General features: G+C 56.1%; 1 protein-coding gene across 13 annotated transcripts in view; it reads left to right on the plus strand.

Moving 5' to 3' along the window:
• The window catches only part of DAB2IP (DAB2 interacting protein), a 217,058-nt gene extending 193,166 nt beyond the window's left edge, over nt 1-23,892 (plus strand). For 9 of the 13 annotated variants that reach the window (XM_058446091.1, XM_032165028.2, XM_058446093.1 and 6 more), the window contains 10 exons: nt 1,951-2,095; nt 2,181-2,325; nt 4,945-5,181; nt 6,871-7,072; nt 8,984-9,162; nt 11,081-11,969; nt 12,736-12,888; nt 14,664-14,857; nt 19,822-19,909; nt 20,710-23,892. In XM_058446091.1, the coding sequence (XP_058302074.1) occupies nt 1,951-2,095; nt 2,181-2,325; nt 4,945-5,181; nt 6,871-7,072; nt 8,984-9,162; nt 11,081-11,969; nt 12,736-12,888; nt 14,664-14,857; nt 19,822-19,909; nt 20,710-20,877 (2,400 nt within the window). In that variant the 3' untranslated portion in view covers nt 20,878-23,892. The remainder of the gene's footprint in view (nt 1-1,950; nt 2,096-2,180; nt 2,326-4,944; nt 5,182-6,870; nt 7,073-8,983; nt 9,163-11,080; nt 11,970-12,735; nt 12,889-14,663; nt 14,858-19,821; nt 19,910-20,709) is intronic. The other 4 variants (XM_058446092.1, XM_032165030.2, XM_032165029.2 and 1 more) reach the window with 3 other exon arrangements.
• Nucleotides 23,893-24,713: the final 821 nt, after the last annotated feature.

A 24,713-nucleotide genomic window follows, 5' to 3' on the forward strand; every position in this document is an offset into this window, starting at 1 on the left:
TTCAGCAGCCTCTGCAGCCCCCCTCCCTCTTGAACTTGCTGTATGCTGCAAGTGCAGGGCTGGGGCGGGGACCTCCTCCCCCTGGACCTGCGATGGGGAGCAGTTTTCCTCTGTAGTGCTCAGCTACTTCCTCCCTCACTTTCTCCCCCAGCCTTCAGACTTGGCTGGCTAGGCTGCACGTTGGGCCAGCTCTGACTGCCCTGTCCTTAACATGCTGGTCAACACTGGGGACGTATGCTGGGAAACGGAATGAATCAAGTACCCATGGGCACCAGAGAGGGAGTGACGGGGGCTGCAGAGGCTGCACTGTTTTCTGCAGTTGTGTCTGATGTTTCAGTACCTGGTCCCCAGGGCTGGGCTGGGGCTGGCCTGGGAAGCGGATTCCTCCCTGAAGCAGCCTGAAACGATAGGTGTGTCCAGGTGCTCATTGTGGAGGGAGGTGAAGCCAGGGCTGCAGCCAACCCCAAAGGCCCTCAGTGAGGTTGGGGAGCAGTGGATAGAAGCATAGAAAGTAACTTGTGCTGCTGGGGTGACAGGTACCTAAGCCCCCACCCCTGGAATATTTGGGAACTAGCCCCTCTTCTGTCTCCACGACTAGAGGAGTAATGGGGTCTGGGAAGCAAGGGACTTGGACCAGATCTGGCCCCAGATGGCTGTGTGGCCTTGGACAAGTCATTTTCCTGCTGTGTGTGCATTGGTTTCCCCCTTACTGGGTCCTGGCTCTCAGGAAGTTCTTCTCATCCCAGCACTGGGGCCTGGCTGTCATTGCAGGAGTTCAGGAAGGCTGCGGTCCTGAGCGGGAGCCCTGGGGGAGCCCCAGGGGAGATGCAGCTCTGACCCCCGCTTTAGTATATTCAGAGAATGAGACCCTAGAGGTCGCCTGTTGGTCAGGAAGGGGTCCTCAGGCCACTTGATCCCCAGGAAGCCAATGACAGCTTCCCCTTGGCCCCTGCTGTCCCTTTGTGCCTCTGCTGTGCAGCCTGGGTTCCTGTGTCTAGATCTCAGTTCTGTTTTAAAGGACCCCAAGGTTGTGCATGTCGGAGTGAGGAATTTCTTGAGCACAGATGCCTGGGTCTACCCCTCCTGGGCGCCTCGCAGGCTCTGTGCTAGGTGGCCCCCTGCCCTGACTGTCACCTTCCCTTGAAACTATGACAGTTTTTCCTATCTTCTTCCCCTCCCCCAAGCCACAGGTTGGTTGTGAGCACAAGGAGGTGGGGGCTCCTGAGGGAGGGAGTTAGTATCTGCATGGTTGCTAGAGTGGGGGGAAGGTGTGGGTTCGGGCTTCTGTGCGGGGGTTTTCCCACAACACTGTGTGTGGGACCTGATGGGCCAGGGGCTGCTACCCCGGATTGCCAAGTGGGCAGTGGCGCCTCCACCTTCCCTCTCCAGCCAGTTGCACATCACTTCCTGCTCTCACCTGCCTGAGCATGGTGGCTCACGACCTCCCTGGGCAGTGGGGCTGCACAGAAGGCATCTGTGTCCGGTGTGGGAGCCCCCACCAGAGTCATAGGTGGATACTGGTGGCCATTCTTACCATGAGACAGGGCAGCCTCATTTGTCCTCTTTGGCACTGATGGTGGGGGGAGAGGCAAGTCCTGCTGTGGTCACCAAGCCAGGCCTGATCAGGGCTGTACATGGAAATAAGTCCATTCTCTGTGGTGGTGGGGGCTTGTGGCTCCATGTGGCATGCTCTCATTCAGGCTGCCTCCATCCATAGACCCGGCTCTACTGTCACCAGTTCTAGGCTCCTACCCTGGCTGGGGGCCCCTGCCCTGCCCACACTCCCCAGCAGCCCCCAAAGGTGAGCATACTGTTCCTCTCCGGGACCCCCGCAGCTTGGTGATGGAGCAGCCTCAAAATGCCAGGACTTCTCTGGCTGGGTCTGGAATCCTAGGGCCCTCCGTGCCAGGCCAGCTCAAGTCCCGCTCTCCCCACCTCCTGCCTCCCCAGGACTTCCTGACAGACCTGATGATGTCAGAGGTGGACCGCTGCGGGGACAATGAGCACCTCATCTTTCGGGAGAACACACTGGCCACCAAGGCCATCGAGGAGTACCTCAAGCTAGTGGGCCAGAAGTACCTGCAGGATGCCCTAGGTAGGGAGTGGGCCAGCAGCAGGGCAGAGGGTGGGGCAGGGCCCGCCAGGTCCTCACTCCCCACTCCCTGCCCCCTTGGCCATAGGTGAGTTCATCAAAGCACTGTATGAGTCAGATGAGAACTGCGAAGTGGATCCCAGCAAGTGCTCGGCCGCTGACCTCCCAGAGCACCAGGGCAACCTCAAGATGTGCTGCGAGCTAGCCTTCTGCAAGATCATCAACTCCTACTGGTCAGTGCGGTGCCCAGGTCTCCCCACCCTGTCGCCTTCCCCATCCTGTCCTTCAGTGTCTGGCACCCGCAGTGTGCCTGGTGCCGCCTGGCCCCTGAGTTGTACTGACTTGCCAGTCAACTGGCAAGTCCCTTTTGAGCTCTCAGGTGGGGCAGCGTTCAGCATGTTGCTGTGGTTTCTTGATGGAAAGAACCTGGACACGCCAGTCCACCATCTCTGGTGATGAGGGAGCGCCCTTCGTGTGCCAGGGGCTATTGGGGGTGCTTGGGCTGCAGTGGGAGTGAGACTGACAGGCCCTGTGTGGGCCCCCACTTGGGGTGGGCAGATGGCTTCACCTGAGGCTCCTCACCTGTCCCTGGGAGCTAAGGTGCTCATGTCACAGCCTTGTGATGGGGCCAAGCAGGGGCATGTTGGGGGCCTGAGCACCAGGCAGGCCTCTTGCTGGGACTAGAGAATAAAGAGAAAGGACTAGATTTTGAAGTAGGACGGGGTCTGCAGGCTCTGCCAGCCCCAGAAAGCAGCAGGGCATGCAGCAGTGGGCTGCTCAGACAGGCCCCTCAGCAGGGCCAGAATCAGTCCCGGAGAAACTTGCGGTAAGGCCGACTTCACGGCCACCGGCTTGCTCCTGGGATGTATGTGTGCGGTGGCCAGCCAGCCTGGTGCCGAGTATAGCCTCGTTCTGTGGTGGCACACAGGACTGTCCGGGAGGGCCTTGCTGTCAGCCCAAGCAGTGGGTTCATACTCGCCCCAGAGGAGCTGCCCAGGTTTAACCCGTGTCCCCCTCCAGCCTCAGGGCTTACAGCCCCCTCCCACCCATGCCTCCGTCCACAGCCTGTTCTGACACCACTCTCTCCCTGGCCTTACCTCACTCCTTGTTAGGGTCGTCTCTTTCACTTACCTGCACCTTCACCTGCATACACTCCTGCCCTTCCTGCTCTGAGGCCACACCTAGGTACCCTCTGTCGCAGCCCTGATCCTATTAGGATAGGGTTGTGTCTGTGCCTAAATATCTCCTGCGAATGCCGGGGCACCCTGGGGACAGGTGAGCCCATCAGCTCAGGACTGGGCACGCAGGAAGGCCAGGGAAGTGTTTGCTGCTCCCCAAGGACAAGAAAAGGCAGGGGGAATGGGCAGGGCTAGAAGGGTTGGCACTCAGGGACTTAGCCCCTGGGCTATACAAGGTGCTTGCCTGGGCCAAATGGGCACCTCAAGATGGGCCACAAATGTGCAGCTTTCCACACCCCTGGGCCGGGGGGAGGAGAGCGACTACAGGGCCTTGAACTCTGGGAACACACTTCCCATTCCCAGCTGGGCTATGCTTTCCCCCCTCCCCCCTCTTCCAGGGGGGGCTTGGCATGTGACTCAGGGAAAACATATTTGTGGACAGTGATTTTCCATTTCCTCTTTCTGGCATTTGTCAGAGGCACCTCTCCATTCTGGACAAGACCATTGATAGATGTCACCACTCAACACCTGCCCCCTGTCCAGTTCTGTGCCAGGCACTGTGAGAGCCATGGCTAAAGGTGGCTCACCTTCATTACCCGCTAGGCGTGCCCTTGATGGGTCAGCCAGCATGCATTGCGGGAGAGCCTGCTGAGCAGGCTGCTGGGCCTGTGGGGAAAGAAATTTCAAGTTGGTCAAGCCTATTATAGCCTTGGGGTTTTAGCCTTACGATGGCTCGGTGAGCTTGGCAGGGCAGGCCTTGCTCTCAGTTTAGGGGAGAGAAAACCCAAGCCTTCCAGGAGGGCTAGGGCCTTGGTCAGATCACCCTGAGGTCATGGCAGAGCCAAGTGTAGACTGAGTTCAGGGACCACTGGGGCCTGGCCTGCCCCAGGCTGGGAGATGCATCTTTTAGGGAAAAAAGATAGGAAACCCACTTAAGGGTTGTCCAGGTGGGCCTGACCACAGCAGGCCAGGATGCCCAGTGGAACCAGGAGCCCCATTGTCTAGGGCCAGCTCTGCCGGCTCGCTCCATCACCCTGGGGCAGTCACTACCTCCCTTTCCCTCCCTATCTAGAGAATGGAGAGCTGTGTTCTCCCACTGTGTTCAGGGGTAGTCCCATCTTCTTGATCTTTCTGAGCTTGTAGGAAATCCCAGATATCTATGACATTATTCAAGCAAAGGAAATTAGTCTCAAAGCCAATGATGGGAACCCAAGGAATAGTGGTCTATTCCTGATTTCCTCACTTCCCCGTAGACCCAGATGCCTGCTGTTTGGGTTGAAAAATGAAGTAGACACTGGCAGAGAGGTGGGGAGGGCCCAGACCAGAAGCTGGAGAGGCGGTTCAGCACTGGCCCTTGGCAGTTAATTCCAGTTAGGACGGAGAGCCAGCTCCTCATGCCTCCTCCCATCCCACCTGCCCGGCCCTTCACTGATAACCTACTGCCCAATGGGAGCCTGGGTCTCCCCACTTCTCCTCCTGCCTGGGCACTTGCTCCAGCCACCCTGTACTGACTGCTCTCCCCAGCTGGCTGTGTCCTCAGAGCTCAGACAGCGGGGCTGATCTCACGCAGCTGGCGGGGTAGAGCCAAGGTTGGAATGCAGGTTCCTGCTCTGTGCACTTCTGTCCTGGGCCCCTGCCTGACGGCCAAGCCCACCTTTGTCTGTCCCTACACAGTGTCTTCCCACGGGAGTTGAAAGAGGTGTTTGCCTCGTGGAGGCAGGAGTGCAGCAGTCGCGGCCGGCCGGACATCAGTGAGCGGCTCATCAGCGCCTCCCTCTTCCTGCGCTTCCTCTGCCCAGCCATCATGTCGCCCTCACTCTTCAACCTGCTGCAGGAGTACCCTGATGACCGCACTGCCCGCACCCTCACCCTCATCGCCAAGGTCACCCAGAACCTGGCCAACTTCGCCAAGTGAGTGCCTCCTCCCTCACCAGGCAGAGTCGGGCGGGGCTGGTGTCCACAGGGCAGGCCCTGGGGGTGTTTCTGCCCCCAAGCTGAGCAGAGACCACAAACAGGCCCTGGTTTTGTCCCTGTCATCCTCAGTCCTTCTCCTTCCCACTTTTTAAAAAATAAAATCTCCACACCCTATCCTTCTACTCAAGGTATATGTCATTTTGGTATGTTTCTTAATTTTTAAAGGTGACGACATGAGACATTTTTTTCCTTCTGCTTTTTTGAATTAGTGTATTATTATAAGGATTCTCACATATCCCTTAACATTCATTAAGCCCTGTTTTGAAATAAATGACTAATATTCCTCCAAGGGGGACTGGCCCATATTTCCTTAACCCATTCCCTGTGCTTGGGCACCACCATCCTGGTGTCAGGCTATCAGGATGTCTTTCTTTGCTGATAAAGCACTGTTGGTGTTTTCGGCTGCATCCTTAGAGCAAGTGGGCAGAAGTAGAAGGGCTGGGTCATCTCACTATTGTTCATTCTCAAAGCGTGGATTGAGCCCCGTCCTGGGGCCATCTGTGTGCTGGGCTCTGACGGTACCAAGATGAATCAGCCCTGGTGGCACTCCAGCCAGGGAGATGTGTGGAATGAGCAGGAGAGCAGGGACAGACGCACACGAGCCTCTTAGGAGGGCTCTCAGCTTGTTGGGAGAGGAGACAGGAAAGCCTCCAGGGTGACATGATCCCCCAACTGCATGTCAGGGTGAGGCGTTCATTGTCTCAAGAGGAGCAGAGGCCGGGCATCCCAGGGAGGGCCATGCACTGTGCCAGGTCAGGAGAAGCAGGCGATGAGACCTAAGAGGACAGCAGGGACCTGAAGGCCAGACAGGGCTGTGGGAGCCACCAGAGGGTTTTAAACAAGGGAGAGGATGGCCTTCCTCTGTTCTGGATCCTGAAAAGCTCACCCTGACAGCAGTGGGCAGATGGGTTGGAGGGAGCAGGATGGTAGCCAGGAGACCTGAAAGGAGAGCATAGCCGTGGTTCCAGCAACAATAGCAGAAAATTCACAGGGAGGGGAGGGGGTACAGGAGGCAGTGGCTGCAAGGGACAAGGTTAGCGGTGATTAGAAGGCAAAATCAGTGGGCCGTGCCATTTGGGAACGAGGAAGAGGGAGGAGTTGACAACTGCCAGAGATTCTGGCTCAGGTGTATCTGTATGGGTAGTGGGGTCTCCACTTAGGGTAGGGAGCTCGGGAGGAGGGCATGGGTTTGGGTGATGACGATGACTTCAGGTGTGGCAGGCTGAGTAGGAGGGACTCCCAGGGGAGGTGCCTGCGGATATATTAATACATGTCTGAAAGCTCATTGGGAGACCTGGGTTGAGCATGGATTGAGCATCATCTGCATACCAGGGCAGTGAAATCTGGAGGAAAACCGGAAGGACACTGTTAACAGGCAGTGTATGGGGGACACACACAGAACATTCCAGATCCTGAGATAAAAGGTTCAGAAAAGGATTGCTGGACTTACCATGAGCAAGAAGGGCTCTGGTGACCTGGGTCCGAGCATATTCAGCTGACTTGGGGAGTGAATGGAGTGGGAGCCGGCCACAGTGGGGAAAGCGGGTGGTGGTGTCCCAGTGGAGGGAGTTCCTGGGCAGGGCCTGCCTGGGCCCAGTAGTGCTCACCCAGCTGCCCTCTCTCCAGATTTGGCAGCAAGGAGGAATACATGTCCTTCATGAACCAGTTCCTAGAGCATGAGTGGACCAACATGCAGCGCTTCCTGCTGGAGATCTCCAACCCTGAGACCCTCTCCAATACAGCCGGCTTCGAGGGCTACATCGACCTGGGCCGCGAGCTCTCCAGCCTGCACTCACTGCTCTGGGAGGCCGTCAGCCAGCTGGAGCAGGTACCTGTTGCTGTGGGGCGGAGGTGGGGCCAAAAGCTGCCATCGGGCTTTTAGTGTTCCCCTTTCCAGAGTTACCATGGAGGGCAGAGAGTTCGCCCATGTAGCATGATCAGGCCAGGTCCTGTCAGAACACACTGGGGATCTGTGGGCCCCATTTTCTCCGTGGGCAAATGCTGTGTTCACTTGGCAGTATCTGCCAAGGCCGCCCCACTCTGGGTACTAGGGCTGGGGTGTTCCGCATGCACTCAGCCTTTAGTGGACAAGCGCCACTGTGCTGCCTGCCAGAGCATGTGAGAAATAGAATTGGATCGTGAATCCACCTGTATGAAGAAGATGACTCAACACCCTGTACCTCCACTTGTCCAGCAGGAAGTTGAAAACCTTTCTAGGATTGCCCTGGACCATCAGTTGACAAGGTTACTCCCTAGACACCTCTGACACTGCTGCAGTCACCTGAAGTGAGCCCTCCCTAGCCTGAGACTTCACTGATCCCCAGCCTTAGCCCACACAGTGAGCAACTAGTTCTTGGACTTAAGGGCTGGGTCTACCAGGAACTACTTCCCGAATATCTGTTGCTTTCTAGGGCTCCAAGGGACCAGCTTACTTTTGTAAGGCGCTGAAACTGGCCTGGAAGGCCCTTCATGCCTCCTGGTCCCATTCCCTAGAGGTGACCGCTCAGAGCACTGGTATGCAGCCTTCTGGATGCGATCTGTGCATGTGTAAGCGCACACACACGTGCAGGCGCACACACATAGAGCTCCTTTCCTTTTTCAGTTTGTTTTAAAGCAAGAACATACTGTGTATGCTGCTGTGTGCATTTCTTACCACTGTATTGTGGGCCTCTTTGCTTGTCCGTGCAATCTGCACCACCGCCAGGGACTTTTTATGACTGCATTGTATGAATGCTATTTATTTCACCAGTCCCCTATTGATGGACACTTAGGTTAGTCCTGACTTTTCACTAGAATTAGGTGCTGTTGCAATCAAAGGCCATCATTTTTGCTCATTTGTATCCACTTGCCTTTGGCTGTGAGAGACACAGGAGGGAGAAATGGAAATGAGGGCCGAGACCCTACATTCCACCAGTTCTAGTCCCTGCACTGCAGCCAACACTAGTCACTGTCACTGCCACCACTTACCTTGCCTCTGTGCTGTCCACGTTTCTGCACAACCAGGCAGGAAGAATAGAAAGTGATCAGTATTGTCACACCGGTGATAGGGTGCAACAGGGATTTGAAACACAACTGTTTGCCTCTCAATTGTGTGCTCTATTGCCTGCATGAGTTTTCACACTTTGTTTTCTCACAGAGACCTCTGTGGAAGCTTGTGCATAAACAGGTGAAGGCAGTGTCCCCACAGCCTAGAATCCTCTGCCCCTTAAGTCCTCTAAAGCGTGCCAGCAAGGTTCAGATGGGTTCAGGCACTGCCTTCTGCCTGACCAGCACCTGAGGGTGCCTGCTATGTGCCCGGACCATCTCCACTGGGGCTCAGGTGCCAAAGTGGGTCAGGCCCCAGCCCATCCCGTGGAGTAAGTGATATGAGAGGGGCTGTCACAGAAGCCTCTGGATGGAGAGGTGGAGGTGTGGAAATGCTGGGATTCCATGTGTGCTTTCCTCTCTGCGGAGGCACCAGGGCAGGGCAAACCGAAGGAGAGGCTTGCACTAGGTCAGCATCTCCCCCTGTGGGCCTCCCACTCCTGCCCCAGAAATGTCTGGGAGCTGGTTAAAAATGTAGATTTACCAATTCCTGGGCTCACCCCCCTCCCAGACCCAGTGGCTCTGACTGGCAGCAGGTGGGGATCTGCACTTCTGACAGGCTCCGCGGTGGTTTTGAGCCATAGTGGCTGCAGCACATACAACCTACCCGTGTGGTCCCAGGAGGTCACACCTGCCTCTTGCTGTGCCTTTACAGAGCATAGTATCCAAACTGGGACCCCTGCCTCGGATCCTGAGGGACGTCCACACAGCACTGAGCACCCCAGGTAGTGGGCAGCTCCCAGGGACCAACGACCTGGCCTCCACACCGGGCTCTGGCAGCAGCAGCATCTCAGCTGGGCTGCAGAAGATGGTGATTGAGAACGATCTTTCCGGGTAAGAGCTGCCAGGCATGTTGGGTGTGGTGGGTGCGTGTGCAGACTAGGCACAGCCCATCTGTAATCTCAGATGGGAAAAGAGGATGCCTACATAGTGTTTATAAAACAAGCCTGGCAAGACTTGAGTTCTATAGGTCCTAAGTGGTGAACCTCCATTTGGGGAAAATCAGGGAAGCCTTCCTAGAGGAGGTGATGCTATAGGTTTTTTTTGTTTTGTTTTGTTTTGTTTTAGGAAAAGTAGCATTTCCATTGGTGGAAAAGGCATTCTAGGTAGAGGGACAAGCACAAGCAAAGACATGATGAGTCAAAGAATAATTACTGGTCCCAAATACCCCCAGCATTTCCAGATCCGCTGATATTTGTTAAAAATACACATGTTCCTGGTATTTCCTGAGCCTGAGTCAGAATCTCCAGAAGTGGTGTTTAGCTGGGGGTGTTTTCAATAGGAGTTTGGTGGCTCTGCCAGGCTTTGAGGCTGGGAACCCCAGATAACATAAAGTGATGCTGAGACCCAGTCCTGGGGTCTGCTCTGCCTAAATAAGACACACATATGGCAGAGTGGGAGGCAAAACGTTCTTGTTTAAGTCAAAATAGGGACATTTCTATCAGTTCATGTTGAAGCATTTCTGCTCTACCCCTACTCTCCTCTCTCCCGCCAGGGATCCTTCTTACCCCAGCATGTGAGGCTGCAGCTGCAGCAGCAGAGTTGGGAGGATGGTCTCCCCAAGGCGGTGGCAGGGCAGGCTTTTAAGCAGGGGAGGGTGCTGAGATCAAGAACCTGCTGAGATCAAGAACCTGGGGTTAGGGGAGCCCAGGAGGGGCCACAGATGCGGGCCCGCTGAGTCTTGCGTTGGGTCTGTTCAGTGAACGTGCCAAGCGAAGACAAGCAGAGTCACATGCCAAGAGTTTGGAGTGGGGGGTGCAGTAGACAGCCCTTGAGCGGCTGAGAGGCAGCCGAGCCCGTGAGTTCCGAAAAGACTGACCTGGTGTGTGGCCTGGGCAGCCAGGCCCCCACTGTTCTCCGTCTTTCCTGGCTCATCTGCTGCTCTAGCCAGCTCTCCCAGGCCCACGAGCACTGCAGCCCATCTCAGGGAGTGGTACTTTCTCTCCATCTGAGGCTAAGCCAACCCATTCCCCATTCCAAGCCATATCAAGCCCCCCAAGTCCTTGCAGCCTTCAGTTCCCCCTGCCCACATTCTTTTCTCCAAAGCCCGCCTGGCCCCCACCATAGTTGTGCTTTCTTCCAAGGAGCTAGCTTCTGGGGAGGGGCCACGGAGAGGCCAGAGAAAAGCGTTGAGTGAGGAGGAGGCCAGGGCAAGTGCAGCCCTCCCCCCGAGTCATGCTCTCCACAGAGCCTGCTCTCATTCCTTGTTTTTGCCAGGAACTCCAGCCCCCGCCTGCCAGTCAAACAAGGGAGCGGCAGCAGGAGGCTGGGCAAGAGGAGGTTTCACCAGGCCCCCACTTCAGTTACCAGTCTGATTAGGAACAAGAGGGAAGAGGCAGAGGGAACCCAGTGACTCTGAAGTTGGGGTTCTCAATGCAGGATCCGTGGATAGCAGAGAGCCACTGAGTTGTGGCTTAGGGCTTAGCTAAGGAGGAGTTTTCCAGAGCAAGCCAGGCCCCAGTACCCATTGTCCCAAGATGCAGCTGAACAGGGAAGGGGTCTTCCAGGCAGCACGGCCTGAAATGTGCAGTGCTGGCCCCTAAAGAAGAGGTTCTGTGCAGGAGCAGCCGCCTCAGCCTCTGGTCCCCGGATTCTCCCACTCCCGCCACCCCAGCGCAACCATCTCCCTAGCGCTGGCTCGGGCTGCCAGGCCCCGGCAGGTTGGCGGGTGCTGTTGGTTTGGACCCGCCTTGGCTGCACTCACAGTTCTTCTTTTCCCCTTCTTTCCCTGTGTGTGCTTGTCTCCCTGCAGTCTGATAGATTTCACCCGGTTACCGTCTCCAACCCCCGAAAACAAGGACTTGTTTTTTGTCACAAGGTCCTCCGGGGTCCAGCCCTCACCTGCCCGCAGCTCAAGTTACTCGGAAGCCAACGAGCCTGATCTTCAGATGGCCAACGGTGGCAAGAGCCTCTCCATGGTGGACCTTCAGGACGCCCGCGCGCTGGACGGGGAGGCAGGCTCCCCGGTGGGCCCCGACGTCCTCCCCACAGATGGGCAGGCCGCTGCAGCTCAGCTGGTGGCCGGGTGGCCAGCCCGGGCAACCCCAGTGAACCTGGCAGGGCTGGCCACAGTGCGGCGGGCAGGCCAGACACCAACCACACCAGGCGCCTCCGAGGGCGCGCCAGGCCGGCCCCAGCTGTTGGCACCGCTCTCCTTCCAGAACCCTGTGTACCAGATGGCGGCTGGTCTGCCGCTGTCACCCCGTGGCCTTGGCGACTCAGGCTCTGAGGGCCACAGCTCCCTGAGCTCACACAGCAACAGCGAGGAGTTGGCAGCCGCTGCCAAGCTGGGAAGTTTCAGCACTGCCGCGGAGGAGCTGGCTCGGCGGCCCGGTGAGCTGGCACGGCGACAGATGTCACTGACTGAAAAAGGCGGGCAGCCCACGGTGCCACGGCAGAACAGTGCTGGCCCCCAGAGGAGGATCGACCAGCCTCCGCCCCCACCCCCGCCGCCACCTCCTGCCCCCCGCGGCCGGACGCCCCCCAACCTGCTGAGCACCCTGCAGTACCCAAGACCCTCAAGCGGAACCCTGGCGTCAGCCTCACCTGATTGGGCGGGCCCCAGTACTCGCCTGAGGCAGCAGTCCTCTTCCTCCAAGGGGGACAGCCCAGAACTGAAGCCACGGGCAGTGCACAAGCAGGTCAGTGCTGCTAGTCAGAGGGCAGGGCTGGGCACTTGGGCCCAGCTGGGCTGTCATACCCCATACCATGCTCCTCCTCTCGGTCATTTCACCTCCACCCGCACCCAGCTGCCATCCCATCCCATCCCACCAGCCTGCCACATGTGCCACCACCCCCTCCCCCTGGCTTCCTGAATCCTGTGAACCAAGGACACTGTAGCCTTGGGGAACTCCAGGCCCCTCTGTCAGTGCCCCTAGGGGCAGGCTGGGGTCAGAGAGAAAGAGGAGGAGAGTGCATTCATCTTCACTTCCAAGCCTGTCGAAGCCCCCACCCAGCTCTGGCCCCACACTCCCCTCCCAAAATGTTTTCACAGGCTAGACAGGCCTCCAGGCACAACCACCTGGAGCATGGATGACCCTGTCACCCAAAGGCTGCAGGCGGTGTCTGGAGTGGAGGTGCCTTGGGCTGACAGCCCAGCCTGGCCCTGTCCCCCTCTCAGTGCAGCCTGCCCCGCTGCCCCCAGTGGCAGGGTCACTCGCTGTCCCCTTGGCAGCAGAGTGTGGTGCTCAGGAGGCCACCTGGCACCTGTCGGCTCTGCCTTTGGCTGCCGTCTGAGAGACAGTTCCCGGGTGGGGACTGCTCGGTAGGCGCTCAGTCAGCTGGAGGTCCCCTGTCTTCCCACCGTGTCCCAGAGTTGCTTGTCCTTGTGGCTCACCTGGGCCACTCCCGCCCCTGCTGCTTGCCCTCCACCTCCCTCCAGCCCCTCACAGCTGTGTTTCGTTGTAGGGCCCTTCACCCGTGAGCCCCAATGCCCTGGACCGCACAGCCGCTTGGCTCTTGACCATGAACGCGCAGTTGTTAGAAGACGAGGGCCTGGGCCCAGACCCCCCCCACAGGGATAGGCTAAGGAGTAAGGACGAGCTCAGCCAAGCAGAAAAGGTAAAGCTGGACCCTGGCAGCTCGGGACAGGGTGGGGCTGCCTCCCGGCAGCAGCTGGTAGGAGTCTCTCCCCCAAGTCCCCCAGCAACGGGTGCTGCTGTCCTTGTGAAGGGCCCGTCACCTCTGAGCCCCTGTTCCCTGTGAGAATAGCAGTCAGTGGGGTCTGGAAGAAAAGCAACAAGAGGGATGGATTAGCAGCTTAGACCTGAGGCTTCCCATCTGCAGATTGAAATCACCAGGGAATTGTCTTGGATACAGACTCCTGGGACCTCTGGGAAGGCTTCTTAGCCCGGGCACTGAGGCAGTTGAGCTTCCTGAGGACGTGGGGGTTGAGGGCTGAGGGTGCCCAAGAGACATATAGAAGCCCCCCTGAGGGTGCCTGGTACCTGAGGAGGCAGAGGCATGGGTCCCCAGGATGGCTGGGAGAGCCACCCCAGCCTGGCCCCCAGGGTTTGTGCCTGCCCACGGCCTGGCTGTTCGCCCCTCTGGTCTCCACCAGGGCCTGGGAAAGAAACAGCAGTTACCAGCGTGGGGGGTGGGGTCAGGCTGCCATTGAGATGTTTTCTTCCCCACCCCCCGGGAAAAGAATCTATTCTAAAAATTAAAATCTCACCCTGCCACACACTCTACCATCTGCTGGGGCAAGGGGATGCTTCGTTGGTCTCCCAAGCCTTCCAGCTGTGGCAGCTGCTCTGGATCTGGGGGTAGTTTTTGTCTCCTACTGCCAGCTGCAGTCCATGTAGACGGAGGAACCAGCGCAGGCCCCAGAACGGCAGGCGCTTCTCCACTCCCCTCTGGATTCTCTCGCCCCCCTGGGCCCTAGGAAAGCCTGTGGCAACGTCTCGAGCAAGGGTATTGAGGTCAGAATGGCAGAACTCCTTCTCCCCGGCCTCAGGCGAGGCCCGTCTCCATGCTGCATCCTGCCACTGCCACCATCCCCGGTCCGCTACATCCACCTGCTTTCACCATAGTTACATGAAGGGGACCAGGGGACAGCGGACAGTGCCCCCAGAGCCAGAGTTTGGCTGGGGAGCGAGGAGGCCTGGCCTCACTTTAGGCTCTTTGCATCCCTGTGTCCTCAGGGCGTGTGGCCCCTCTCGATCCCGGCGTTGCCTTTCCTCGCTCAGTGCAGAGCACCTGGCTCCTCTGTGCAGCCACGCCGCTTCCCAGCCTCATCCACATCCCTGCTCCTCCCTGATGGTTGGGGTCTGTGCTGGACTGAGGCAGATCCAGAGCCTGGACCACCTGCCTTTCAATTCTCTCTCTCCATTTCCTCATGCCACTGCCACCCCCTGGCTTTAGATTCAAACAGAGCCTGGGAAGCTGGGATCTTACCCTGCTAGTCAGTCGCTCTTCATGTGACATGGTCACCTTGTCTGGGCCTCAGTTTCCCCTCCTGCAGAGCTCCCACCTCTCTGGGTGCTGTCACATGTCCTTCACATATCCAAGGGTTTTTTAACCTTTGTCATAAAAAGTTCAAAGCCCCAGTTACACCCTCACTCCTGGGATTTGGGTTTGAGTCTTCATCCCTGCCATAGCTGTACAGGTCAGGCTGGGAGCTTGGAGTGGAGACCCCTGGGTGGGGCACAGGCACGCGTCTGGCTGCAGCCCCCGCCAGCTGGGCTCCTTGGGCATCTTGCTATGTGAAGTGGGCGGGTCACAGCCACTGGGGCCTTCCAAGTGGGGTCCCTCCTACCCTTCCTCCCACTCGGGCTGACGAAGCTGTGCTCTCTGTGTCCTGGGTGCTGTGCCCGTGGACGCTGCCCTCCTGGTAGGACCTGGCGGTGCTGCAGGACAAGCTGCGAATCTCCACCAAGAAGCTGGAGGAGTATGAGACCCTGTTCAAGTGCCAGGAGGAGACGACGCAGAAGCTGGTGCTGGAGTACCAGGCACGGCTGGAGGAGGGCGAGGAGCGGCTGCGGCGGCAGCAGGAGGACAAGGACATCCAGATGAAGGGCATCATCAGCAGGTGGGGCCCACACCTGCCTGGCCTGGCCACAGGCAGGGCAGCCATCGCTGCCTTCAAGGAGGCCCCTGGTCGGGGAGCCTCCTCAAAGGATGAGCTGAATGTGGAGAGAGGAGGGAAGAGAGTGGCTGGGCAGTGGGAGCAGCGTGAGCACAGGCCTGGAGGCAGGAGGTGGCCTAGAGGGTGGGCAGCCCATGCAGAATACAAAGCTGGGGATGAGGCTGGATCAATGACAGCTGGCTCCCGACGGGCCTGAGCCCCTACAAGGAGCCACGCCATCTTAGTAAGCACTCTCAGGGGCGCTGAGAAGCTGGATTGGGGGGTGCCAGGAAAGACAGTGAGGACGCAATACAGGGTAAGAAAAGTGGGAATGAGCGTCAGTTACGTATAGTAGGTGAAGGTGGAAGACACAGCATAGCCCCCAGATTCCTACCAAGAGTGTCTGGGTGTGGGCGTATCAGGGTACCAGTTACTGAGCTGGAAACTGTTAAGAGGAGTAGTTTGGGTGGGGAGGGAGAGGGGGATGGTGCCAGTCTGATATCCTGAGTTTTAAGGGGCCTGGGTTATCTGGGAAAGGGCTTCAGAGGAACAGCGGGTTTTAATGCTGACTCTCATCTTTTTGAAGACTTACGTCAGGCCCCATGTTGACGCCTCCATCTCTGTCTCTGTCTCTGCCTATGGGTAGGGCATCCCTACCTTGGTGTCAGGCAGGGAGTGCAGTCAACCCCAGGGTCCCAGTCGTGGAGTTTACTTCCTTCTCAGTAATACTAGGCACAGGAGGAGAGACAGTGTGTCTTGTTTGAATTGGCTTGGTCTAAGACCCCATCAGCTGGACAGACCAAGCAGGTGTGCAAGAGCCAGGACGGCCTCTGCTCCATGCTTTGTCCATGGCATAAGCCCTTCCCGGATTCCTCCTTTTTAGACCACTTGTTTCTCTGTTCCTGACTGTTGTTTGCTTCATTTACTTATAGTTTTGTTCATTATGAAATAGTTAACATGAGTGAAACCAGGGTGACTAGAAACCTGCTGTTCACTTGATTTCCAGCTCTGCTCTTGGCTCACCTTGTGTGTGTTTCCAAGAATGGAAACGCTTTTCAGTTTAACTGCCTTCTCCACATTGTGTGTATTCTCTGATATTTGCATGTTCTGAATTCAGAGACTTGCTTAACACGTTCGTTTCTACTAACCAATCCTGGAATATTTCCTCCTTAATGTAAATGTCAGGTAGATAGTGTTCAAGTATTCCATATCCTTACTGGCTTTTCTATTTCTCCCTTCAGTCCAACTGGTTTTTGCTTTATGTACCCTGGAACTATTCTTAGGTGCATACACATTTAGGCTATTTATGTACTATTGTTGAATTAACCTCTTTGTCATTATAAAATCACTTTATCCCTTGGAATATTCTTTGCTCTGAAATCTGCCTTGTCTGCTATTAATGTAGCCACCCCAACTTCCTTTTGATTCGTGTTAGTATGGTATAGCTTTTTTTTATCCTCATGCGTTTAACTCATTGTCTTGGTCCATTCAGGCTGCTATAACAAGATACCTTAGACTGGGTAATTTATAAACAAGAGAATATGTATTGCCCTCAGTACTAAAGTCTAACATCAAAATGCCAGCAGATTCAGGGTATAATGAGGACTCTCTGCTTCATATTATAGTGCCCTGTTGCTGTGTTCTCACATTGTGGGGGGGTGTGAGCAAGCTCCCTTGGGCTTCTTGTATAATATAAAAGCACTAATTCCATTTTTGAAGGCAAAGCCCATATGATGTAATCACCTCTCAAAACCCCTACCTATTAAGATAATCGCCTTGGGGGTTAGGTGTCAACATACAAATTTAGACGGTGACACAAACATTCAGAGCATAGCACCCATCTATATTTATGAAGTGGGTTTATTTTACAGGCACCATACTGTTGGGTCTTGCTTTTGTCTAAATGGTTCTGCCTTTTTATTGGAGTGTTTTGACCATTTACATTTAATGTAATTATTGATATATTTAAATCTGTTGCCTTGTTTCCTATTTGTACCATCTGTTCTTTTTTTCCTACCTTCTTTTGGACTATTTTTTTATGATTCCATTTTGTCTCCTGTTGACTTATTAGCTTTATCTCTTTGTTGCTCTAGGGCAGGGATTGGCAAACTTTCTACAAAGGAGCAGATCAAAAGTATTTTAGGCTTTGTAGGCCATATGGTCTCTATTGCAACTGTTCAGCTCTGCTGTTACAGCAGAACTATTTGTGTGAGATGGCTATTTACAAAAACAGGCAATGGTCCGGATTTGGCCCTCACCCTGAGGCTGTAATGACAGGGAGTCTGTCATTGTCTTTGTTCCTCTGTACTTTATGTATCTGTTTTCCCTGGCTATTTATAAGATACTTTTTTTTCTTTAATCACTGGTTATCATCAGTAGTTGGATTGTGATGTTCATTGGTGTGGTTTTCTTCTAATTTCTTGGGTCTTGGATTTGTATGTCTGCAGTCCTACCTCCCCCTCCATTTCTTTCTCTGGGATTCCTAGTACACGTGCATTAGGCTGACTCATATTATCCTGTATCTCACTGATGCTCTGTTATCTTCTTTCTTCATTTTTTTTTCTGTTTCTTGTCTTTGATAGTTTCTATGACTATGTCTTCAAGTTTGCCAATTATTTCTTCTTCAGTGTGTAACCTATTAATCCAATCCAGTATTTTTGCACTGCAGATAATATTTTTCACCTCTTAGAATTTCATTTTGCTTTAAATTACATCAGTTTTAATTCTCATTGTGCTTTTACTTCTATTTTCTGAAACATGTAGAATGTATTTATAATACCTTGTTTTCATGTCCTTGTCTAATTCTATCATTTGTGACATCTGAGTCTGTTTTTACTGATTTATTTTCCACCTGCTTATGAGTTTTCCTACTTCTCTCTGTATACTTGGTAATTTTTGGTTGCACGCCAGGCATTGTGAATCTTACAGTGAGGTGCTGAATGTTTTTGTGTTCCTTTAAATCCTTTCTGGGGGCTTTGTTCTGGGAGACAGTGAGGTTACTTGGAATCTGTTCAATCCTCTCGGGGTTTCCTTTTAAGTTTTGTTAGGCTGCGTCCTGCAGAGCCTTTAGTCTCGGCCTAACGTGGCCCTGCTCCGAGGGGGTTTCCTTCCCCGGGTCCTCTGTGATTCCCAGTGTTAGTGCGTCACTGCACTCTCGCTGGTACAACATGAACTGCTTCTGCGATTGTTTTGTGTTCTCCTTTCTAACGGTTCTTGCCTAGCCTGGTAATTTTCCCATCTGCATTCAGATATTATTCAGTCAGAGACACAAGGGGAACCCCCACTCGGGAGCTATGTGGAGTTTCTCTCTGCCTCTTGCTCCTCTCTGGCTGTCTGCCCTGCAACTCCCACACCTTGACCTTCCTGACCTGCCTGTCTCCTCAGCTCAGTGAGGCTGCTGACTCCACCTTCCCTCTGCTTCCAGGCCGTTCACTGAGCTTGCCTTGTTGGTTTCTGTTCTCCTAGAAATTATTGTACTGCATTGCCTGTATTGTGTCCATTTTTCTAGTTTGTTTGGTTGGTTGGTTTTTGATAAAGAGATGGGGGTCTCGCCATGTTACCCAGGCTGGTCTTGAACTCCTAGCCTCAAGTGATCCTCCCTCCCTGGCCTCCCAAAGTGCTGAGATTATAGGCGTGAGCCAATGTGCCCGGCCCTATTGGTTTTTAAGACAAGAGAGTAAATACAATCTCCTTCCAATCTAATTTTCCTTAACAAAACTAATACCCTCCCACCACCCCACTCCCAGCACAAGCTTTCCTCAGACTGATACCTTCCTGTACTGGGGAAACTGCCCTGGAGGGTCCCCCCGACTGCCACGGCTCCTCCTGGTTAGTGCTGCCTGAACTACTACCCTGCTGCCCGCATTACAGTCCCGTGCAGAACTGGCCCCTGCACTGTGGCTCCCTGTGTGTCTTCTGTGAGTGGGCCAAGTGCTTGCCCAGTGTGCGGTGGCTGCTCTAGGCTGGAGGAATTAAGAGGGCAGGGAAAGAGTGGGAGTGGAGGGCTTATCTGAGAAGAGTGTGCGGAGTAAGGAGAAGGGAGGCTGAGGCCAAAGCCCTGTGGAACCCGCATGTCCAGAGGCAGACAGGACAAGGCATCTAGGAGACAAGCACACCCAGAGAGTGTGGGGTCTCCAAGCCAAAGGACAGTGGGAAGGTGGGAGTGCCCAGCAGTGAGAGTGTCTCAGGAACCAGCCAGGTGGGGCCAGGAGGGCTCCCAGGCAGGGAGCAGCAGGATGGAGCCAGCCTCCTGCCCACTGAGCTTCTGCAGGTGGTATGTCCCCCAGCTTCTGCTCATTGTCCTGCCTGCACACCTGTCCTTCAGATGTCTCCTACCGATGTGTGACCTCCCAGCCCACCCTCCAGGAAAGGTCACCGCTTCCTGCTCTTTGTTCCAGGGACCTGAGCTTTCCACTAGCGCAGCTGCTCCGTGCAGGGCGTAGTTAGTTACTCATGCCTCCTGCCTTGTGAACTCCTTGAGGGAAAGGACTAGAGTTCATTCATCTTGGCACCTCGAGTACAACTTCATGAAGATGGTGGGGGCAGGGTGGAAAAAGTTCTAGAGCCGTTCAGGGCCTTCATCGTTCCACCACCAGCCTAGCTCTAGGGGTTTTGAAGATCTAACACCCATTCCCACCCATCTTGGCTCCTGGAAGAACATCGGGAAATGGGCAGCCCAGGGGCCTCTGGGGCTTTAGGAGCAGTGAGTGTGGGACGTGGAGGTGAGGAAGGAGGCCCAGCAGTGTCAGTTGCTGGGAGTCGGCTGGAGGGCCTCTGCCCTAGGCAAGTATGGGAGGCAAGTCTGTGACCCAAGGAGGGGCTCTCCTAGTGTGTCCCTGCTCTTTGTGGGGGTGATGGGCTTGTTCCCACACCCTCCCCACCTCTGCTGCCTCCAGGGCCAGTCTGACTGTCCCTGTCTCTGGCTATAGGTTGATGTCCGTGGAAGAAGAACTGAAGAAGGACCACGCAGAGATGCAAGCGGCTGTGGACTCCAAACAGAAGATCATTGATGCCCAGGTGGGGGCTCTGGCCCTTTGGTCAGCCACAAGAGTTAAAGGGCCTGGGATTAGGAGGGGGTGACTAGCCTCTCCATCCTCAGTCATACCTCACTGCAGACACTGAGGGGAATAAGAAACCAGAATCTCTGCCCTGAGAAGTCAGACCTGTGGTCTTAGTGGGCCACAAGCTCACTAAGACAGGCTGTGAAAGGAGAGAGGCAGCTCCTCCCTTGCCGGGGCTCTTGGCAGGCCTTGTCTTTCACCAGGACTGCTGACCAAAGAGTGGAAGCCACCAGGAGGGCAGTGGGGATAGGAGGGAAGGCAGGCTGGTCAGAGGGAGCAGTGGGGCTCTCATTCACAGCTGTGGCATCCAGGCTGCATTGAGGGGAGACATGAAAGGCTCTCTGGCCCCAGCCTCCTTTACTCAGGGCTGCACCGCTTTCCTTTCACTCGCCCAGGAGTAGGCCGGGCCTTGCTCAGGCTGTAAACTGCACAGACCAGGAGCTGTGACCTCTGGTGTGTCACACACACACGTGAGCAAGGGTGCCTGCCCTAGGGACTGCAGGCAGCCCATAGACAGCACTAGAGCTGCTCCATTTGGGCTGATAAGCAGGCAGCGAGGCTGTGTCCATGATGCTGCAGAGGCCTCTGCCTGCCTTCTCTTGCCAGCTGCTCACAGCCCAGAGCCTGCCTGCCCCCCCTCATCTCCAGGCCACCCCATTCCCCGCTTTCCCGATGCTTGTCGTAGGTGCACACAGCCCTAAGGAGGCCCCTGAGGAGCCTGTCCCATGACCCCCCTCACATCCCCGTTGTCCACAGGAGAAGCGCATCGCCTCGCTGGATGCCGCCAATGCCCGCCTCATGAGCGCCCTGACCCAGCTGAAAGAGAGGTACAGCATGCAAGCCCGTAACGGCATCTCCCCCACCAACCCCACCAAATTGCAGATTACTGAGAACGGCGAGTTCAGAAACAGCAGCAATTGTTAACCTGCCTGAGGAGGGAGGAAGCTACCCAAGGAGAGGGGGACTATGGTGGCCAAGGGCAGGGTCTTGGCCTGGGGAGGCACCCACGGTTGCAGCCCCAGCGTGGGTGTCAGGAGGCCGAGCCTCCCCTCCCTGCCGCTGTCCAGGAGGCGGCCGCAGAGGGAGCCGCCAGAGACTGAAGCAGCGTGAGGCGAGGTCACCAGCCGCTCCCTGTGGGGTGCGGGCAGAAGAGACTGCACGCTGGGGAGTGGGGACAGCCTGGTGGGGCAGGGGGCTTGCCAAAAATATGTCTGTTGGTTCCTGAATGTGGTGTGTCCTTGTCCTTCTGGATCTGGCCGAGTGCATGTGTCCCACCACCCGTGCCAGGGAGGGGGCTTCCTGGAGGGGGGATTCAAGAGCTAGGGGCCTACACCTGTGGCTTCCCCTCGCCTCCTTGGGGGGGCCCGGGACTCCCTGGCAGCCAGGCCCTGTCCTGGGGGACCTGGCACTTGGCGGATCAGTTGGCAGGCAGGAAGATAGGACACAGAGCAGGAGGTCAGTGTCCCCTGCCTGTCTCCATCCGAAGCACCTGCCACTGCATGCGGTCTGTTGGGACCTTCCTGGCTGTGAGGAACTGAGGATTCCTACCCACCCGCCCCCTCTGAACCTGTCCCCAGAGCACCACCTGCCACCTTCCTTGCCTTAGTCGTATTGCCAGGTAGACCCAGTGAGGGCCATGGCTTTTTCTTGTGAGCTCTTGTCCCTGTGGGGAAGACCCACAGCTTCCCATACTTCCCACACAGGCCCAGGCTGATGCTCAAGGGCTCCCAGAAGCCAAAGATCTGGGCGGATCTGGCCAGATGGCTCTGAGCACTGTACCTGCCTTCTCCTGGGGCCCAGCACACCCAGGGCACAGTGGCCCTGTAGGGAGTGCCACCTGGTGCTCACCCTGAAAGAAAAGGTGATCCTTCCTCTGAGTGATGGTTTAAAAAAAGATTCTAACGCCTGCAGGCCCTGAGAAGGTGGATAACTGTGATTTTTTTTCCTTTCACAGTATGCATTAGAAACAAAAGCCCGCTTGCTCGCTTGCTGGAACACAGGGGCCTTTTAAGTTGAGCGTGCGCACTGCATGGGAAATAGCGGCCCTGGAGGATGTTAGACTTGCTCCCTCTCCAAGACAGCAGCAGCCTGCACCCGGCCCCGTGTGTGCGGCCGGCCTCCTCCTCACCCTTCCCGGCCCCCGGCCAAGGACCCAGGCGCTGCATACAGGGGAGGGGCGCACCCCACAGCTGGGGCCGGTTTTCCTCAGCTCTAGGCTGTTCTGTAGCTTATCTGCCCCTCCCCCACTTTCAAGACAGATGAGCAGGAGCTTGGGTCTCTCTCAGCCCGTCTGTTCCCAGCCCCTGCAGATTCTGAGCAAGGGCCCTGGGTAACAAGGGTGGGAGTGGGGCCTTTGCCAGCAGAGCCAGGGCAAGGCGAGCTGCAGGAACCACCCCTCTGCCCCTGCAGCTGGAATGTGCCACAGAGGCCCCACCTGAAGGGTGGATGTGCTGGAGGGGTGGCCCAGAGCCATACTGCATCCACCCTGAGCTCGGGGACAGGTGGCAGTGGCTGCTCTGGGAAGGGGCTCTTAGATGTAACCTACAATTCAGTTAGGCTAGAGACAGATGCTGGTGGAGGGAGGGCTGGGCCACCAGGGATCACAGACCACAGGAAGATGGGAGGTGGGAGCAGAGGCCCTGCCCCCACCCCTTCCTGTCCCACTCCCCTGTCTTGTCCCCACTCATGCGCCTTTGTGCCTGAGACCAGGGTGGCCACACAGGCAGGGCCTGGCTCCGGTCTCGTCCTCCCACTGCCCAGTGAGCCCTGCTCTCCTCTCCCCAGCCCCCTCCCACCGCTGCCTCGTAGAGTGACCTCGGACAGAGCCCCCCTAGCAATACAGGGAGGCTCCCAGGGCCTGGACAGGCGGGCTCAGAGGCCACCCGCTGTGGCCAGTGCCAGCTGCCCTTGCAGGGTGGGTGAGCTCTCAGGCCGAGAGCCTTATTTACCTAGTGCAAAAACTGTAAAAGTGTACAGACTCTTCACAGATTTTTATCTTAATTGCAAGTCTGCCGATTTTGTAAATGTTCTTGGTGTTTGACTGTAATGTAACTATCTCACCTAATGGTTGTACATATCCTTTGGTCCTGGTGCTGCCGAGGGCTGGCCGGGACTGCTGCTCTCCCAAGGGTTTTATTTCTGAATCTAGAGAACAGTATTGGGCAGGAGGAAAAGGCTTGGTGTCTGCGGGGGGTGTTTTCCCTGCCTGTGGCATTTATGTGTTGGCTTTGCAGCTGCTGTTTGGGTAGCGGCTGCTGGGGTGCCTTCACTGGGCCAGTCAACGGGGGCTCCTGCCCGGGCCACAGAGAACCTGAGTTCCTGGGAGCTGGGCCCTGCCTGCAGCCAGGGCTGGGGTTGCCAGAGGCCCTGGAGGGAAGGACAGTCCCTGCTGGGGAAGAACACAGCCCCGGGGGCCTCCTGGTCACCGAGACTCAGCCTCTGCTGGAGAAAGCCACGCCCTCCCTGCTAGCACAGAGGCCTGACTTTTTTGCTTAACTTCCATGTTCTGGGTGATGGAAACTGCCAAACCTCCCGTCAGTGAGGACTCTTTCCGACTGCCCAGAAAGTGGGGGTGGAGGACCGAGGCTACAGCTCCACACGCCCCGGTCCCCCGGAGCATCTGCCCCAAGTACACCTCCCCTTGTGCCCCGTGCCACTGCGGGAGCCAGACTCTCCAGGGAAACAGCCCCTCTCTTTTCTACACACTCAGCCACAAAGCCCCCCAGCCCCCACACCGCATCCCAGCTCCCCTCTTTTGTAAGTATGTGAAAAGGAAAAAATGCAAACGTTGGAGTTTGGGCTGGAGCTCCTCCCTCCAGCTGCGACTTTTAACTATGTAATAATGTACAGAGGAAGCTGTTGGTGTTCTAAGACTGTGTGGCTGTGCAATTTCTGTACATTTGCAATTAGAAATATTAAAGATTTATTTAGCTATTTTAAGCCCGACTCGTGTCTCCATTCAGCTGTGTGATGTTACAGGGGTGACCCTGAGTCTGGAGCGGACACTGGCCTTTACCAAGGGGACCCCAGCATCTGGTTCACTCTGGTGGCAGTCGTGGGCAGGGGATACCCCTAAAGCAAGTGGTGGTGGTCTGGCCAGCTTGGCTCACTGGGTGATCTGGGATTGCCCCCCTCTTCTCCTCGGGGTTGAGGAGTCTCTGCACCAGGGAGTAGAGCAGTTGTCCTCTTAAAGGCTCTTCTCTGGCTCTGACATGTTTGGAAGAAAAGTCCACTGGTCCCACCACCTCCTGGGAGACAGGGCAGTCCCAGCACCTTCACTGCAGCACACACTGGCTCTTGCCAGGCCCTGCATTAAGCACTTTCTCATCCACTGAAATCTGGCTCTGGGAGGGAGGAGACCAGGGAGAAGAGGTTGGCTCAGGTCCCAGCAAGTCATGGCAGGGCTGGACTAAACATTTCCAAGCTTTCAGACTCAGGCTCTCCCAACACAGACCCACCTGCAAGGCTGAACCCAGGCCCTTGTTGGGAAATAACCAGCCCCCAAGCCCCTTCAGCTGCACCTGCACAGAGAACCTTGCAGCCCTGGGTCCTGCCCTGCATCGTCAGCATCTCAGGATCTGGTCTTCTAGTGCACAGTAACTCCAGATGCTCCAAGGGACAGGTCCTGGTCCCAGCCCTAGCCCAAACCCCTCAGAAACCAGACACTGCCTGGGCCGAGCTTCTGCTGGGGGCAAGGATACCTCTGGTCAAAAAGCCAGATGGAGCTCCGGGTCTGTCACCTAGACAGGTGCCTCTGGCTG

The sequence above is a fragment of the Hylobates moloch genome, unplaced genomic scaffold (genome assembly GCF_009828535.3).
Source record: "Hylobates moloch isolate HMO894 unplaced genomic scaffold, HMol_V3 SCAFFOLD_10, whole genome shotgun sequence".
In the NCBI taxonomy this organism is placed as follows: Eukaryota; Metazoa; Chordata; class Mammalia; order Primates; family Hylobatidae; genus Hylobates; species Hylobates moloch.